Raw genomic sequence first — 14,988 nt, 5'->3', positions numbered from 1 at the left:
ATTATCAAGTATTATGAGGAAATTTTATTCCTTTATACCATCAAAATGTCTGTGTTTGTGTTTTAGAACAAATTTATACTAGCCCAGCAATCCAAGTTCCATTCAGAATAAGGACATTTTACTAGTATATTTATTAATGTAGTCCACAATACTTTCCATAATTGTTTAATCTGACCTAGGATTTAGGGAGTTTCTTTGTAACATCACTGTGCAGCACAGTTTGTGTTCCAAGTTTGCAGTTTATATAGCCGGGCAACCATAAGGCCTGTTTTCAGTGTCCTAAATAAACAAACACCTTTGCATTCACTGTAGCTAAGTCCTGTCTTTTTTTCTACTTCAAGAGATACAGCACACAGTAGACTAGAATATATCACTGGTATTTTAGCGTCATCCTTTTGAAGTCTTACGTGAGCATATGATGTTGACAACATGAGCAGGACCGCATGTCTGATTCACATATGATGTTCTGGGACAGTACACAAGATGGGATTCATTCCCTACACACTGGAATGTTTCATTCCAGACTGTCCCATTTCCTTCTCCAAACTGAGCTCCTCCGAGGATAGATATGGCTGTTCCACAGTTTAGCTGGTTGCAGATAACGCTGGCAGTATTGAGACTGAAGTTTGAATCGCAGACTGTAGACCATGTTTCTTCTCCATGTCTTACTTCAACACGTCCTGAACAGACACTGTCCCCTCCAGCAAGTTGGGGTGTAATATGACCTGGAAATATTCAGTGAGAATATTATAACAATGTACAATATGTATTATAATGTTAATTTCAATACAACTAGTTGTGGAGTAATATGCAATTCAGCATGAATAAAGGAATAAAATTTGGTCCTGTACAATCTAAGGATATAGCTACATCATTAAAACATACGCATTGGATCTATTATCATAATTAACATTACATTAAATCACAATCTGCTACTGCCATTTAGAAAAGGATGTTATCAATGTTTTAAAAATATTGTATAATTATTACTTATTCAATGAGTGCTCCAAAGCATGCTAGACATCATTCTCTCACATAAAAATTACAGTTTCTTGCCAGCATTGCTTCCAATTTAAAATATAGACAAAGATGCAAGGAATGGTACTGAAAACCATGAGGAAGAGAATAGGAAGAGAGAAGAACAATGATTATTAATAGATGATCATAAGGATTTTTAAAAGTTGTTACATTCTGCTAAGTCTTGCATATGCATTCACACACACACACACACTGTATGTAAACAAAGACAGAAATGGGCACATAAATTACGCAGAGTTTACACATCCATTAAGCCTGCAAGCAGTAATGCTTATAGTTAAGATTTCCTGCCGCTTCCCATTTTAAAATCCTGCTTTACACTGTTTGGCAACGTTGCCAAACTTTCACAAGTTGCACTGAGATTGTCCATCTCAAGCATATGCCTTGTTTTGGTTTGTTTTTGTTTTTAAAGACAGTTGAGCTGTTCACAAGAATGAGATTAGACAAAACTATGTTGTTTTCCCCAAGTGGTGAATTGCTTATAACATTTTATTGATAAGCTCTGGTCCTTCCTTACACTGGAGCAGGGACTTGCAATTTCGAAGGGAGGTCACTCTGGTGTCAGGGATATGACTTTTGTTTTTTTCATTAAAACCTGCACAAATCTGGCCAAGTTAGGTACCTTTGAATAACTGCAATTCACACATGCTCTGCAGAGACCTGTTAGAGTTCAGTTGCTAAATTCTCTGAAGATTCCATACTGAGTACTGAGCATACTCCAGTCCCTCACAGCTCCTATATGTGACCGGACTGAGCATGCACCATCCCAGGGCTGCAGGGGCTTAGTAGGATTTTCCCTTCAATTGCTGTTCCAGGTTGAGGTGGTCTAAGCACCAGAGCTGGGAGGGAGATGTCTCTCTTCTTGCCCCCTGCTTGCCCCCAGGCAGCAAGAAGGGGAAAGCAGCTTAACTTAGAATGTAGAGGGTGAGTAATGTGGAGGTAGACATGAGGAGGAGCAGAGGAAGGAGATCATAGCCAGAAGTGGGAGGGGGAAAGAAATGGGAGACAGGAACTGGTGGAAATGGTGGGAAGTGATTTCAATGGAAGTTTGGTCCCTAGGCACTTCTGAAAATTCCAGTAGGTGCCTGTCTTCTTCTTTAGTCACCCCAATTCATTTAAAATCTAGCCCTGTGTCTAGTAGTTATAACTCCCTGCTTATGCATAGCCACCCTCCTCCCCATGTCTGTCCCTGCCCCCTCACCACTGCGCATTCCAATCGGGACTCGGGACCTTGCGGGAATGGGCAAATAGGAGAAGAAACATATGGAAGGGAGAGAGGGTCAGAGAACTTAGGAGACCAAGAGAAGTGGAGAGGGACAAGGGAACATTAGGATTAGCAGAGTGAGGGGTGATGTTGCAGAGGTGGAAACAGAGGGACCTTAAAAGGTAAAGAGAATATAAGCAGGGGGAGATGGGAACCCCAGAAGTAGGAAGCCCATTGAAGGAATGATGTGATACAGATGCCCAGAAGAGGGAGAGCAGCCAGCTCTTGTATTCTGCTTTTTTATCTCCACCATTATCCTATCACGAGGAAGGAATATGATTATTGCTCTAGAGAGTGGGAAGTGGAGGAGTGAGAGTAACCAACCAGGGCACCCCCAGAAATTTCCCACAGCATGCACTGTCTCGCCCTTTGGAGCCATGCCCACTGCAGTTGTTAGCCCCATCGCTTCGCCCATTGAACGCTCATCCCCGACCTTCTAACCTGGCCCATCCAGGTGCAGTGTCACTTCCTATCCCTGAGAAGGGACATAGGCAGTTGGATGCTGGTCAAGGCTGGGCAGACCCCAGGGAGGCAGTTCTAGTGCTGGAGCTGCCCAATAGCAATGGTGAGGAGGATCAGTGCTGGCCAGCCTACTGCCCAGTGTGCCCACTCAGGTTTGGCCCTGCTGCCCCCACCAGGATAGAAGGCCAACGGGGCCAAACCTGAGTGGGCAGTGGGGCAGCCTGACTGCTTTTCCTGACTGCTGCCAATGTTACACACTAAGAAAAGGAGTACTTGTGGCACCTTAGAGACTAACAAATTTATTAGAGCATAAGCTTTCGTGAGCTACAGCTCACTTCATCGGATGCATTCTAAGGTGCCACAAGTACTCCTTTTCTTTTTGCGAATACAGACTAACACGGCTGCTACTCTGAAACCTGTAAAAATGTTACACACTGACCATAACGTGCATACAGCTGTGGGCGCCTCTTCCACCAGCCGCCTCCTCCCTCCCTGTAACTCTTCTAAGTGCCTGCATCCCTCCTCCTGCCCCTGCCCCTGCCCCAGATTCACAAGGGACAGAGAACAGTGACAGGCGGCAGGTCTCCTGGGCAGAGAGAGGAGAACCAGTGACAAGCAATGCTCAGGACAGCAAACTGTCCAACAAAGAGGCCTCAAGCACCTGCATCACGGCCCTGGAACTCCTGGTGGGCTATGATTCCCCTCTGCCACTGACTGGAATTAAGAAAATGAACTGTAAAATTGCTTTAAAATGGGAGGTGTATAAAAATTGAAACACAGCTGGAATAGTGAAAATTGTTTACAAGTGACTGAGGACTGAATTACACAATTGTTTCCACAGTGTCCAGTAAGGTTAATAAGAATTACAGGTTTCTATTTTTATTTCTCAATAGGGTCAGAGGAATGTGACACTGTAGATTAATTCCCTTTTCTCTCAGAAGGATTTTACCTTTAAGGCTGGATTTCTTACCTGAACAGGTGACTCCAGCAGGCGTATGATGATCACAGCTATGCACACCCCATCCTCTGTGTTTGCACTCCAAGAGAGATGACTCAGCACCATCACAGGCAACTTCATCCAGCCAAATTGGCCCAGAACTGGACCCAAAATGAGCTTGATCATGGACACTAACAGCAGATCCACATCCCAGCTGCCTACAAACAACTTCAGCATCTTTCATTTCCCAGAAACCATCACACACCATCCCCCACTGATCCTGATGTTTAACCTCTACTTTCCCAGCACAGGGGCTGCCTCCATCCACCAGCCTCAGCTTATCAGTAGCTCCTTCAAAAAGAGACACATTGTGGGGTTACTGGAGAGAGCAATGAGCCACACATCCATCATTATATTAATTTGAGAGAGAGAAATGCAAAGTAAATTCCAGAATTAAAGTTTCCCATGTATCTTTCATTTGTTTCCCTTGGGCATATGCCTTATGATACACTCTGTAAATTACATGATTATTATTTACACAGGATCACTGCTCCTTACTTAATCCTTGCATGATCTTGGAGATAGGATCTCTTTGAATAACAAATATTTGAAGAAAATTAAACTGGGGCAAGAAGGGGGCTTATTCTTTTATTGTCACAACAAATGTTTTGGTATTTTTTGTTTGAAACAATTGAATACCAACCCAGTAATCTGAGCTCCCTGCAGTAAAGACATTTTATTGTTATACCATGAGTCTAGAACAACCATCTCTAGTATTTTAGAGTCATCACTTTAATTCTTACCTGAGCACAAAATGCTGACATCATTTGCATGTGAGCATGTCTCATTCAAATGTGATACCCTGGGACAATAGAAGAGTTGTGACTCATTCCCTGCACACTGAAGTGTTTCATTCCAGATTGGCCCATCTCCTTCTTTAAAGTGAGCTCCTCCCAGGACAGATACCACTGCTCCACAGTTTAATTCACTACAGATAACATTGGCAGCTTTGAGATCGAAGTCAGCGTCACAGACTGTAACCCATGTTTCTCCATGTTCTATCTCAACACGTCCTGAGCAGATACTGTCCCCTCCAATCAGCTGGGACTTAATATGGCCTAGAGAATCAATAAAGCCAGCAAGTGAGACACTGACATTCTGCAGCATCTTATACACCTTGATCTGGAGAAATATTACTTTCAAATATTTTCACGGGAAACCATAAGATAACACTGTGAGTATGTTTCAATGATGCAGTGTCTTATATGCTTAAAATGCAGAGTTAGACAACATCATTTAAAAAACACAGTTGTTACCAGTGTTTTTAAACTAATACATTATTTTTGTTAATTACTGTTTTATTACCGTGCATTCTTCACTTTGAATTCACACACAGACACTATGCACAAACATTTTTAAAATCAGGTTATGCTTGAAACACACAGGTCAGGCTTTTCAGATATAAGCACCTAAATTTTGACTTATAAATTTATATTTAGGTACTCAAATAAATACTCTTACTTAGATGTGTTAATATGGATTTAGGAGACTAACTTTAGGCACCTATGGGCATGTCTACACTATGAAATTAGGTCGATTTTATAGAAGATGATCTTTAGCAACCGATTTTTATAAAATCAATGGTGCATGTCCCCACTAAGTGCATTAGGTCGGGGAAGTGCATCCTCAATACCATGACTAGCATCAACTCACAGAGTGGTGCACTGTGGGTAGCTATCCACAGTCCCCACTGTCCATTGGAATTCTGGGTTAAGCTCCCAATGCCTGATGGGGCAAAAACATGGTTGCAGATGATTTTGGATACATGTCGTCTGTCTCGCATCCCTCCTTCCCTCTTGAAAGCAACGGCAAACAATCAATTCATGCCTTTTTCCTTGGGTTATCCATGCAGATGCCAGAGCTTGGCATGCATGGATCCCGCTCCGCTGTACACTGCTTTGCGAGCACTTCTGCATTATCCTGCACTACATGCAAAGCCTAGCAAGGAGCCGCCAGCGCGAGGAAGACTGTGAGGAGGACATGCAGACAGATGTGCCTGAAGGCATGGGATGTGGCAACTGGCATATCATGCCAGTGATACAGTGGAACACAAATTCTGGGCTCGGGAAACAAGCACAGACTGGTGGGACCACATAGTATTGCGGCTGTGGGACGATGACCAGTGGCTGTGAAACTTCTGCATGCGTAAGGCCACTTTCATGGAAGATTGTGACTTGCTTTCCCCCACCCGGAAGTGCAGGAATACCATGATGAGACTGGTCCTGACAGTTGAAAAGCGTGTGGCGACAGCCCTGTGGAACTTGCAACGCCTGACAGCTACTGGTCTGTCAGGAATCAATTCAGAGTGGGCAAATCTACTGTGGGGGCTGCTGTGATCCAAGTAGCCAGCGCAGTCACTGACCTTCTGCTAACAAGGTTAGTGACTCTGGGAAATGTGCAGGGCATAGTGGATGTCTTTGCTGCAATGGGGTTCTCTAACTGTGGTAGGACGATAGACGGAACACATATCCCTATCTTGTCACCGGACCACCTTGCCAGACAGTACATAAACCACAAGGGGTACTTCTCAATGATGCTGCAGCACTGGTGGATCACATGGGCCATTTCACCGACATCAGCGTGGGATGGTCGGGAAAGGTGCATGACGCGCGTATCTTTAGGCACTCTGGTCTCTTCGGAAAGCTGCAAGAAAGTATTTTCTGCCAATAGTTATCCTTGGGGACCCAGCCTACCCCTTGCTCCCATGGCTCATGAAGCCTTACACAGGCTGCCTGGACTGTAGTAAGGAGCAGTTCAACTATAGACTGAGCAAGTGCAGAATGGTGGTAGAATGTGCCTTTGGCCTTCTAAAGGGACGCTGGCACAGTTTACTGAGTAGGTTAGACCTCAGCGAAAGCAATATTCCCATTGTTATTGCTGCTTGCTGTGTGCTCCAAAATATCCATAATATAGCCTTCCAAGGGAAGCAGTGGGGGGAAAAGATCTATCTGGCTTTAAGATTAAACTCGATAAGTTTATGGAGGAGATGGTATGATGGGATAACATGATTTTGGTAATTAATTGATCTTTAAATATTCATGATAAATAGGCCTAATCCCCTGAGATGGGATATTAGATGGGTGGGATCTGAGTTACCCAGGAAAGAATTTTCTGTAGTACCTGGCTGGTGAATTCTGCCCATATGCTCAGGGTTTAGTTGATCGCCATATTTGGGGTCGGGAAGGAATTTTCCTCCAGGGCAGATTGGAAGAGGCCCTCGAGGCTTTTTGTCTTCTTCTGTAGCATGGGGCACGGGTCACTTGAGGGAGGATTCTCTGCACCTTGAAGTCTTTAAACCATGATTTGAGGACTTCAATAGCTCAGACATAGGTGAGGTTTTTCATAGGAGTAGGTGGGTGAGATTCTGTGGCCTGCGCTGTGCAGGAGGTCAGACTAGATGATCAGACTGGTCCCTTCTGACCTTAGTATCTATGAATCTATATCTGTGAGAGTAAGGAGGAGGCATTTCTGGCAGAATGGGGGGTTGAGACAGATCACCTGGTGGCCAATTTTGAGCAGCCAGATACCAAGGCAATTAGAAGAGCACATCAAGGCGTGCTGTTCATCAGAGGGGCTTTGAAAACCAGGGGTTTTTTCAGGCACTTTTGTGATATGTGTGTTTGCCATTGATGCAAAGCCACCCCCTTCGCTGAATGTACTTCCCTGTAAACCAATCCCTGCTTTGACCACAGCTCATAATAAAGTTCATAAAAAAACCTGAGATCATAGGCACCGCTGAATAGTAAAGGAAGCCCGGGTGTACAAAGGGTCTGATAACATGGCGGGGAAGAAGGCAAAGACAAGGTCACACAGCTTATTGTAGCCACATAGACAAATCAAAGCTGTTTGAATGACAGCCTTCTGCTGCTAGAATCATCCCACCCTCCCCTGGAGTTGAGTGATAGGGTGCCCAGAGCCTCCCCCACGTTCTTGGACGTCCGGGTGAGGAGGATACTGAACTTGGTGAGGAGGGTAGGTAGTTCAACAATGGCTGCAGCGGGGCTCTGTAGTGTAGCTGCCTTTCCTGCAGCTCCACCAGACACCTCATCATGTCTCTTTGCTCCCCCATTAGCCTCAGCATCTCCTCCCACGTGTTCCAATCACGCTCACTGTTTGCTTTCCTGGCCTCTGTCACTGAGTGCCTCCACGCAGTCAGCTGTGCCCTATCGGTGTGGGAGGACTGCATGAGCTCTGCAAACATGTCATCGCAAGTGCAGTTTTTTTTGCCTTCTAATCTGCGATAACCTCAGGGACAGAGTTGATGCGGAGAGTATAGACACATTTTCAGCTGCAGGGGGGAAAGAGCAAGGGTAGACTTTACAGAAGATACATTGTGAAGATACGTTGTTGAGAACAAAAGGGAGAATCTTTTACAATGAATGAAGCGCTTCACAGCAGACAGCACATCTGTTTTAGGTACTAGGTCACATTTTGCCTTTTAAATTGAGCACCTACCAGTATGGTGACACAACACACGTGGCTGGACAACAGAATTTGATTTCCAGGCAGCCATGGTAAGCAAAAGGGTAGGTGGGGTTTTTTGCTTTAGCATTGATAACAAGTGGGAATGGTTGCAAACTGCAGAGCCCTCCTTCCCTATAGCAACCAATGCCGCTTGTGTTTGCAGTTGAAGAGGAGGGGCTGCGGTTTTGGGATGGATGTGCACAACATGCACTGTCGGCATGCCCCCCATCCCCACACATAGCTTGGCTGTTCTCCAGGGTGATCCCTTTTAGCCAAGTGCAAACAGCCCAGCATACCTGGGGTCATAATGTATTGGGGATCAGCACACAGAGGGAATTACTCTTCCCTTATTAAACTTCCCCTATTTCAACTAGGTGACCACTGGGATTGTTTAGTCTGCAGAAGAGAAGAATGAGGGGGGATTTGATAGCTGCTTTCAGCTACCTGAAAGGGGGTTTCAAAGAGGATGGCTCTAGACTTTTCTCAATGGTAGCAGATGACAGAACGAGGAGTAATGGTCTCAAGTTGCAATGGGGGAGGTTTAGATTGGATATTAGGAAAAACTTTTTCACTAAGAGGGTGGTGAAACACTGGAATGCGTTACCTAGGGAGGTGGTAGAATCTCCTTCCTTAGAGGTTTTTAAGGTCAGGCTTGACAAAGCCCTGGCTGGGATGATTTAACTGGGACTTGGTCCTGCTTTGAGCAGGGGGTTGGACTAGATGACCTTCTGGGGTCCCTTCCAACCCTGATATTCTATGATTCTATGATTCTATGAGCAATATCAGTCTCCTGAGGTTAAGACAGCAAGATAAAATGCATCCGATGAAGTGAGCTGTAGCTCACGAAAGCTTATGCTCTAATAAATTTGTTAGTCTCTAAGGTGCCACGGGTACTCCTTTTCTTTTTGCAAGATAAGGAGTGTATGCTGCAGGAATGTGGCCAAAAGCCAGGACCCTTTGCTACTATGCTTTGTGCTGCGATGATTCCAGACTACTGGCTTGGCACGGTAAAGTGTCCTACCGTGGAGGACGGAATAAGGCAGCCTTCCCCAGAAACCTTCTGCAAAGGCTTTCAGAGTACCTCGAGGAGAGCTTCATGGAGATCATAGAATATCAGGGTCGGAAGGGACCCCAGGAGGTCATCTAGTCCAACCCCCTGCTCAAAGCAGGACCAATCCCCAACTAAATCATCCCAGCCAGGGCTTTGTCAAGCCTAACCTTAAAAACCTCAAAGGAAGGAGATTCCACCACATCCCTAGGTAACGCATTCCAGTGCTTCACCACCCTCCTAGTGAAAAAGATTTTCCTAATATCCAACCTAAACCTCCCCAATGCAACTTGAGACCATCACTCCTTGTTCTGTCATCTGCTACTGCTGAGAACAGTCTAGATCCATCCTCTTTGGAACCCCCTTTCAGGTAGCTGAAAGCAGCTATCAAATCCCCCTTCATTCTTCTCTTCTGCATACTAAACAATCCCAGTTCCCTCAGCCTCTCCTTATAAGTCATGTGCTCCAGTCCCCTAATCATTTTTGTTGCACTCCGCTGGACTCTTTCCAATTTTTCCACATCCTTCTTGTAGTGTGGGGCCAAAACTGGACACAGTACTCCAGATGAGGCCTCACCAATGCCGAATAGACAGGAACAATCACATCCCTCGATCTGCTGGCAATGCCCCTACTTATACAGCCCAAAATGCCATTGGCCTTCTTGGCAACAATGGCACACTGTTGACTCATATCCAGCTTCTTGTCCACTGTAACCCCTAGGTCCTTTTCTGCAGACCTGCTCCCTATCTATTCGGTCCCTAGTCTGTAGCAGTGCATGGGATTCTTCCATCGTAAGTGCAGGACTCTGCACTTGTCCTTGTTGAACCTCATCAGATTTCTTTTGGCCCAATCCTCTAATTTGTCTAGGTCCCTCTGTATCCTATCCCTACCCTACAGTGTATCTACCACTCCTCTCAGTTTAGTGTCATCAGCAAACTTGCTGAGGGTGCAATCCACGCCATCCTCCAGATCATTAATGATGTCCCTGGAGGATTCCCGCTCCATTCCCCAGACACATAAACAGACTTTTCCATTAGCTGTAGTGGCTGCGAATGCACCCCAATTGTTCGGGGCAGATCAAACATTAAATACAATTGCATTTAACCCCTGCAGTGCCATTACAAATGTGCACTCACCAGAGGTGCCTTCTCCACCATCAGGCTCCAGGAAGAATAGGTTCGAGGAGGGTATTGGCTCCAGAGTGAGGAAAAGATCCTGGCTTCCAGGGAGAATGGATTCTCCGCTTGTCTATTGCACATTCTCCTCCTCCTCCTCTTCCTCATTGGCAAAATCCTCATCCGAGTTTCCTGAGGCTGCCACCTGGCAGGTATCCATGGAGAATGTTGGGATACTGGTAGGGTACCCCCCCACCCCGAATGTCATGCAGCTGTTCATAGAAGCGGCAGTCTGGGGCTCTGACCCAGAGCAACCATTTGCCTCCTTTGTCTTTTCGTAGGTTTGCCTGAGCTCCTTAATTTTCACGGGGCACTGCTGTGCGTCCCTGGTGTAGCCTCTCTCCACCATGCCCTGTGCGATTTTGGCATAGATATCGGTGTTTCTTCTGCTGCTTCAGCGTTCTGACTGCACAGATTTAATTTCCCATACAGAAAAAAGATCCAGTGTCTTGTGTTCGCTCCATGCTGGAGCTCATTTGCAATTCCGTGTCTGCTCTGCATCCTCACCTGTGCTGCTGAGCTCGCCACGCTGACCAAACAGGAAATGGAATTAAAAAGTTCCCGGGGCTTTTCCTGTGTACCTGGCTTGTGCAGCAGAGTTGAAAGTTCTGTCCAGAGTGGTCACATTGGAGCACTCTGGGAAAACTTCCAGAGGCCAAGAACATCAACTTGCACAGCACTGCATCTACACTACCCCAAATTCGACCCAGGAAGGTCAATTTTAGGACTACGCCTCTCTTCAGGGAGGAGTACAGCAGTAGATTTTAAGAGCCCTTTAGGTCAGCAGAATGAACTTGGTTGTGTAGACGTATTAATTATAAATTCGACCAAACATGGATTACTTCGACCTAACCTCATAGTGTAGACCAGGACTATGTTTGATAATGTTTTTACTTCACAGATGTGGGTTTTAAAGGGACACAGATATTGTGTCCACATATCTGTACTCATTGTGGCCTTCTGCCATCACCTCCACAATTACAGAAGATCTGACAGGCACTGGAGTCCATTTGGTTTTGGGCAGGAGCAGGATGCAGAGAACCTTTGAGCTTGTGGATCTCCTCCTTCCCTAGAAATCAGAGTTTCTTTAGTGTGTGTCAGCTATAGACATTTAACAGAGGTGCCAATCCATGGGTTAAATCAGCTGCATGAGAAGGAGGGGGACAGCAAACACAGATAGCAGAATCTGCAGCAGTGACCCTGGATCAGTGCCACAGGGGGAGCTAAGCTGTAGGTGCTTAGCACTTGCCAGCATCTGCTTCTCAGCAGGGTTCTGTAACAAAGAGCTGGAATGCTCTGGGAATCTACAGTAATTAGATCTAAGACAGCCAGCTCAGTCCCCAGCCTGGTCTACATCTCTTCCCCTGAGTCTCCTCACTCTTTAGTTCCACTCAGTCCCTTGAGCTGTCTGGCAGAGCTTCTCCTTACCTCACAGCAGCTTATTGTTCACCCTTCTCCATGTAAGTTGTCCAAGAAGAGGAAGCACATATGGTGCCATTAAAGCCTCCTCCTACACCTCCACTGCAGGGAATGCTGCTGTGTTTATAGAATGATAGAATTTCAGGGTTGGAAGGGACCTCAGGATGTCATCTAGTCCCACCCCCTGCTCAAAGCAGGACCAACCCCAACTAAATCATCCCAGCCAGGGCTTTGTCAAGCCGGGCCTTAAAAATCTCCCCCGATCACCATGAGTTTTCACAGATAACAGCCAATGGCTCTGTTATCACATCAGCCAACTCCCTCAGCATACTTGGATGCATTAGATCTGGTCCCATGGACTTGTACATGTCCAGCTTTTCTAAATAGTCCTTAACCTGTTCTTTCACCACTGAACACTGCTCACCTCCTCCCCATACTGTGTTGCCCAGTGCAGCAGTCTGGGAGCTGACCTTGTCTGTGAAGACCGAGACAAAAAAAGCATTGAGTGCTTCAGCTTTTTCCACATTATCTGTCACTAGGTTGCCTCCCCCATTCAGTAAGGGTCCCAGACTTTCCCTGACCGTCTTCTTGTTGCTAACATACCTGTAGAAATCTTTCTTGTTACCCTTCACATCCCTTGCTAGCTATAACTCCAATTGTGCCTTGGCCTTCCTGATTACACCCCTGCATGATCTAGCAATGTTTTTATACTCATCCCTAGTCATCTGTCCAAGTTTCCACTTCTTGTAAGCTTCCTTTTTCTGTTTAAGCTCACCAAGATTTCATTGTTAAGCCAAGCTGGTCGCCTACCGTATTTGCTATTCTTTCTGCACATTTGGGTTGGTTTGTTCCTGCAACCTCAATAAGACTTCTTTAAAATACAGCCAGCTCTCCTGGACTCCTTTCTTCCTCATATTAGCCTTCCAGGGGATCCTGCCCATCAGTTCCCTGAGGGAGTCAAAGTCTGCTTTTCTGAAGTCCAAGGTCTGTATTTTGCTGCTCTCCTTTCTTCCTTTTGTCAGGATCCTGAACTCGACCATCTCGTGGTCACTGCTGCCCAGGTTGCCACCACTTCTACTTCCCCTACCAATTCTTCCCTGTTTGTGAGCAGCAGATCAAGAGTATCATGTCCCCTCATTGGTTCCTCCAGCACTTGCACCAGGAAGTTGTTCCCAACACTCTCCAAAAACTTCCTGGATTGTCTGTGCACCGCTGTATTGCTCTCCCAGCAGATGTCGGGGTGACTAGAGTCTCCCATGAGAACCAGGGCCTGCGATCTGGAAACTTCTGTTAGTTGTCCAAAGAAAGCCTTGTCTACCTCATCCTCCTGGTCCGCAGGTCTATAGCACACGCCCACCACGACATCACCCTTGTTACTCTTGCCCCTAAACTTAACCCAAAGACTCTCAACAGGCTTTTCTCCAGTTTCATATTGGAGCTCTGAGCAGTCATACTGCTCTCTTACATAGTCCTCCACCATTTCTCCCTCAGGTGGATTATCTTGGTGTTGACCCAACTAAAGCCATCTGAGCCCCAGCTGATGGCTGAAAGCTCCTGCATTCTGGCCCCTTCTCCAGTTCTCCAACCTTTCCTCTGAGATTTTCCCCTTTCTGGCCTTGGCATGTGGTTGAGACTCCCTCATTACCCTAACAGACATTAAGAACCCGCCCCCTCACCTCCACTAGCAAAGTTTCAGAGGGAGCTGGGGGAGGAACCCACAAATGAATCACTGAACAGCAGGCAGGGGAAGAGGAGAAGGGGGAGGGAATCACAGCAGCAGGAGAAAAGCTGAATCTGTGTATGAGGGAATGGTGTCAGGGGGAACTGAAGACATGTATGGGGAAAGTGGAGACAACTGAGAGAGGTGACTGAGAAGGGGAGAGGGAACTGAGGGACTGGTAAAGGAGGAGGCAGAGAGGAGTGGTGGAAGGCAGAGAGTTGCGGAATTAGTGTTGAGACACTAATGGATTTGGGTGTGATGAAAATGTGAGGGACTGGAAGGGTAAGAACTGAGAGGCTTGGTGGGAGAGTACAGGATTTAGAAAGAAGGACTGGGGGGTGGGGGCATGAGAGACTAATATTAGGGTTGAGGGAACTGAAGGATTGGTAAGGGAGGAGGTAGGGATGAGAGGAGGAGAACTGGGAGAATGGACGGAAGAGAACGGGAAGATAAATGGACCAACTGAAGAAGAGAGACCCGAAGCATAGTGAGTCCCTCAGTTCCTTCCAATTAAAAACAGATTTATAAAACACTTAGGTGGTCATATGACATGGCAATGACTATCCAACATGGCTTTGGCAAAGGAAAATCATGTCTCATTTATCTATTCAAATTCTTTCAATGTCTACTGTATAGTAGATAAGGGAGAACTAGTTGACAATTTCTTTGGAGTTTCAAAAACCTTTGCCAAAATCATTCTCAAGAGGCTATCAAGAAAACAAAGACGTCATGGGGTGAAAGGTAAAGTTTTGCCATGAATCAGAAATTGGCTGAGGCAGAAAGCAAAGAGCAGGAAAAAACTGTCAGTTTTCATTGTGGGGAAAGTTTAAGGGTGGGGTGTCATTATGCCTGGCATTATTTAACATATTTATTGCTTCCTTCAATTTTAGTGGGGACTCACTTCTCGTGTTGCAATAGTGTAACTGTTTGGATGGAACCACAACAGTTCCATAAGGCTTTGAGGGCCAGGATTGTTCTTCAGCAGCCCACTGTGTCAGCAGATTGATGGAATTTAACACTTATTTGTCTTCAGCTGTTGATAGAGTGAGCACTAGGAACTCTCTTCCACTTTTGGCCTCACAGGTCACCTTGGCTCCAATTTGATTCCTCATGAAAGCTTTTTTTTAAATCTTTTATGCCATATGTGTGAAAGTAGCAGAGAAATTGTTTTTTGCCTCCCTAGAGCATCCATAAAATCTCAGGCTTTAGATTTACTTTGAGAGATGGGTATCTTGGTTATTCCAAGCTACCACCTCTTTGCTGTTCATTTGAGTACCTCTTACTATGAGGAATTGTGTAAAATTTCTTGGATGTGATCAGTCATCTGCCCCTGTATGAGGAGAGTATGTGCTTGAGGGGACAAAGTACTTATTCTCTTGTGTTTTAGCTGGTGTCATTCTT

The 14,988-nt window shown here is 45.7% G+C and overlaps 1 protein-coding gene across 1 annotated transcript in view; it reads right to left on the bottom strand.

Annotated features, from left to right (window-relative positions):
- Positions 1 to 14,988, bottom strand: part of LOC119854499 (deleted in malignant brain tumors 1 protein-like) — an 89,319-nt gene that overhangs the window by 66,852 nt on the left and 7,479 nt on the right. Inside the window, exons 3-5 of the mRNA XM_043514025.1 lie at positions 4,505 to 4,819; positions 3,735 to 4,052; positions 408 to 725 (exon numbers count right to left, since the gene is read on the bottom strand). Coding sequence (XP_043369960.1) covers positions 408 to 725; positions 3,735 to 4,052; positions 4,505 to 4,819 — 951 coding nt within the window. The remainder of the gene's footprint in view (positions 1 to 407; positions 726 to 3,734; positions 4,053 to 4,504; positions 4,820 to 14,988) is intronic.

The sequence above is a fragment of the Dermochelys coriacea genome, chromosome 4 (genome assembly GCF_009764565.3).
Source record: "Dermochelys coriacea isolate rDerCor1 chromosome 4, rDerCor1.pri.v4, whole genome shotgun sequence".
NCBI classification, from domain to species: domain Eukaryota; kingdom Metazoa; phylum Chordata; order Testudines; family Dermochelyidae; genus Dermochelys; species Dermochelys coriacea.
The sequence above is the reverse complement of the archived record's forward strand: the minus strand, read 5'-3'. Positions and strand labels throughout refer to the sequence as shown.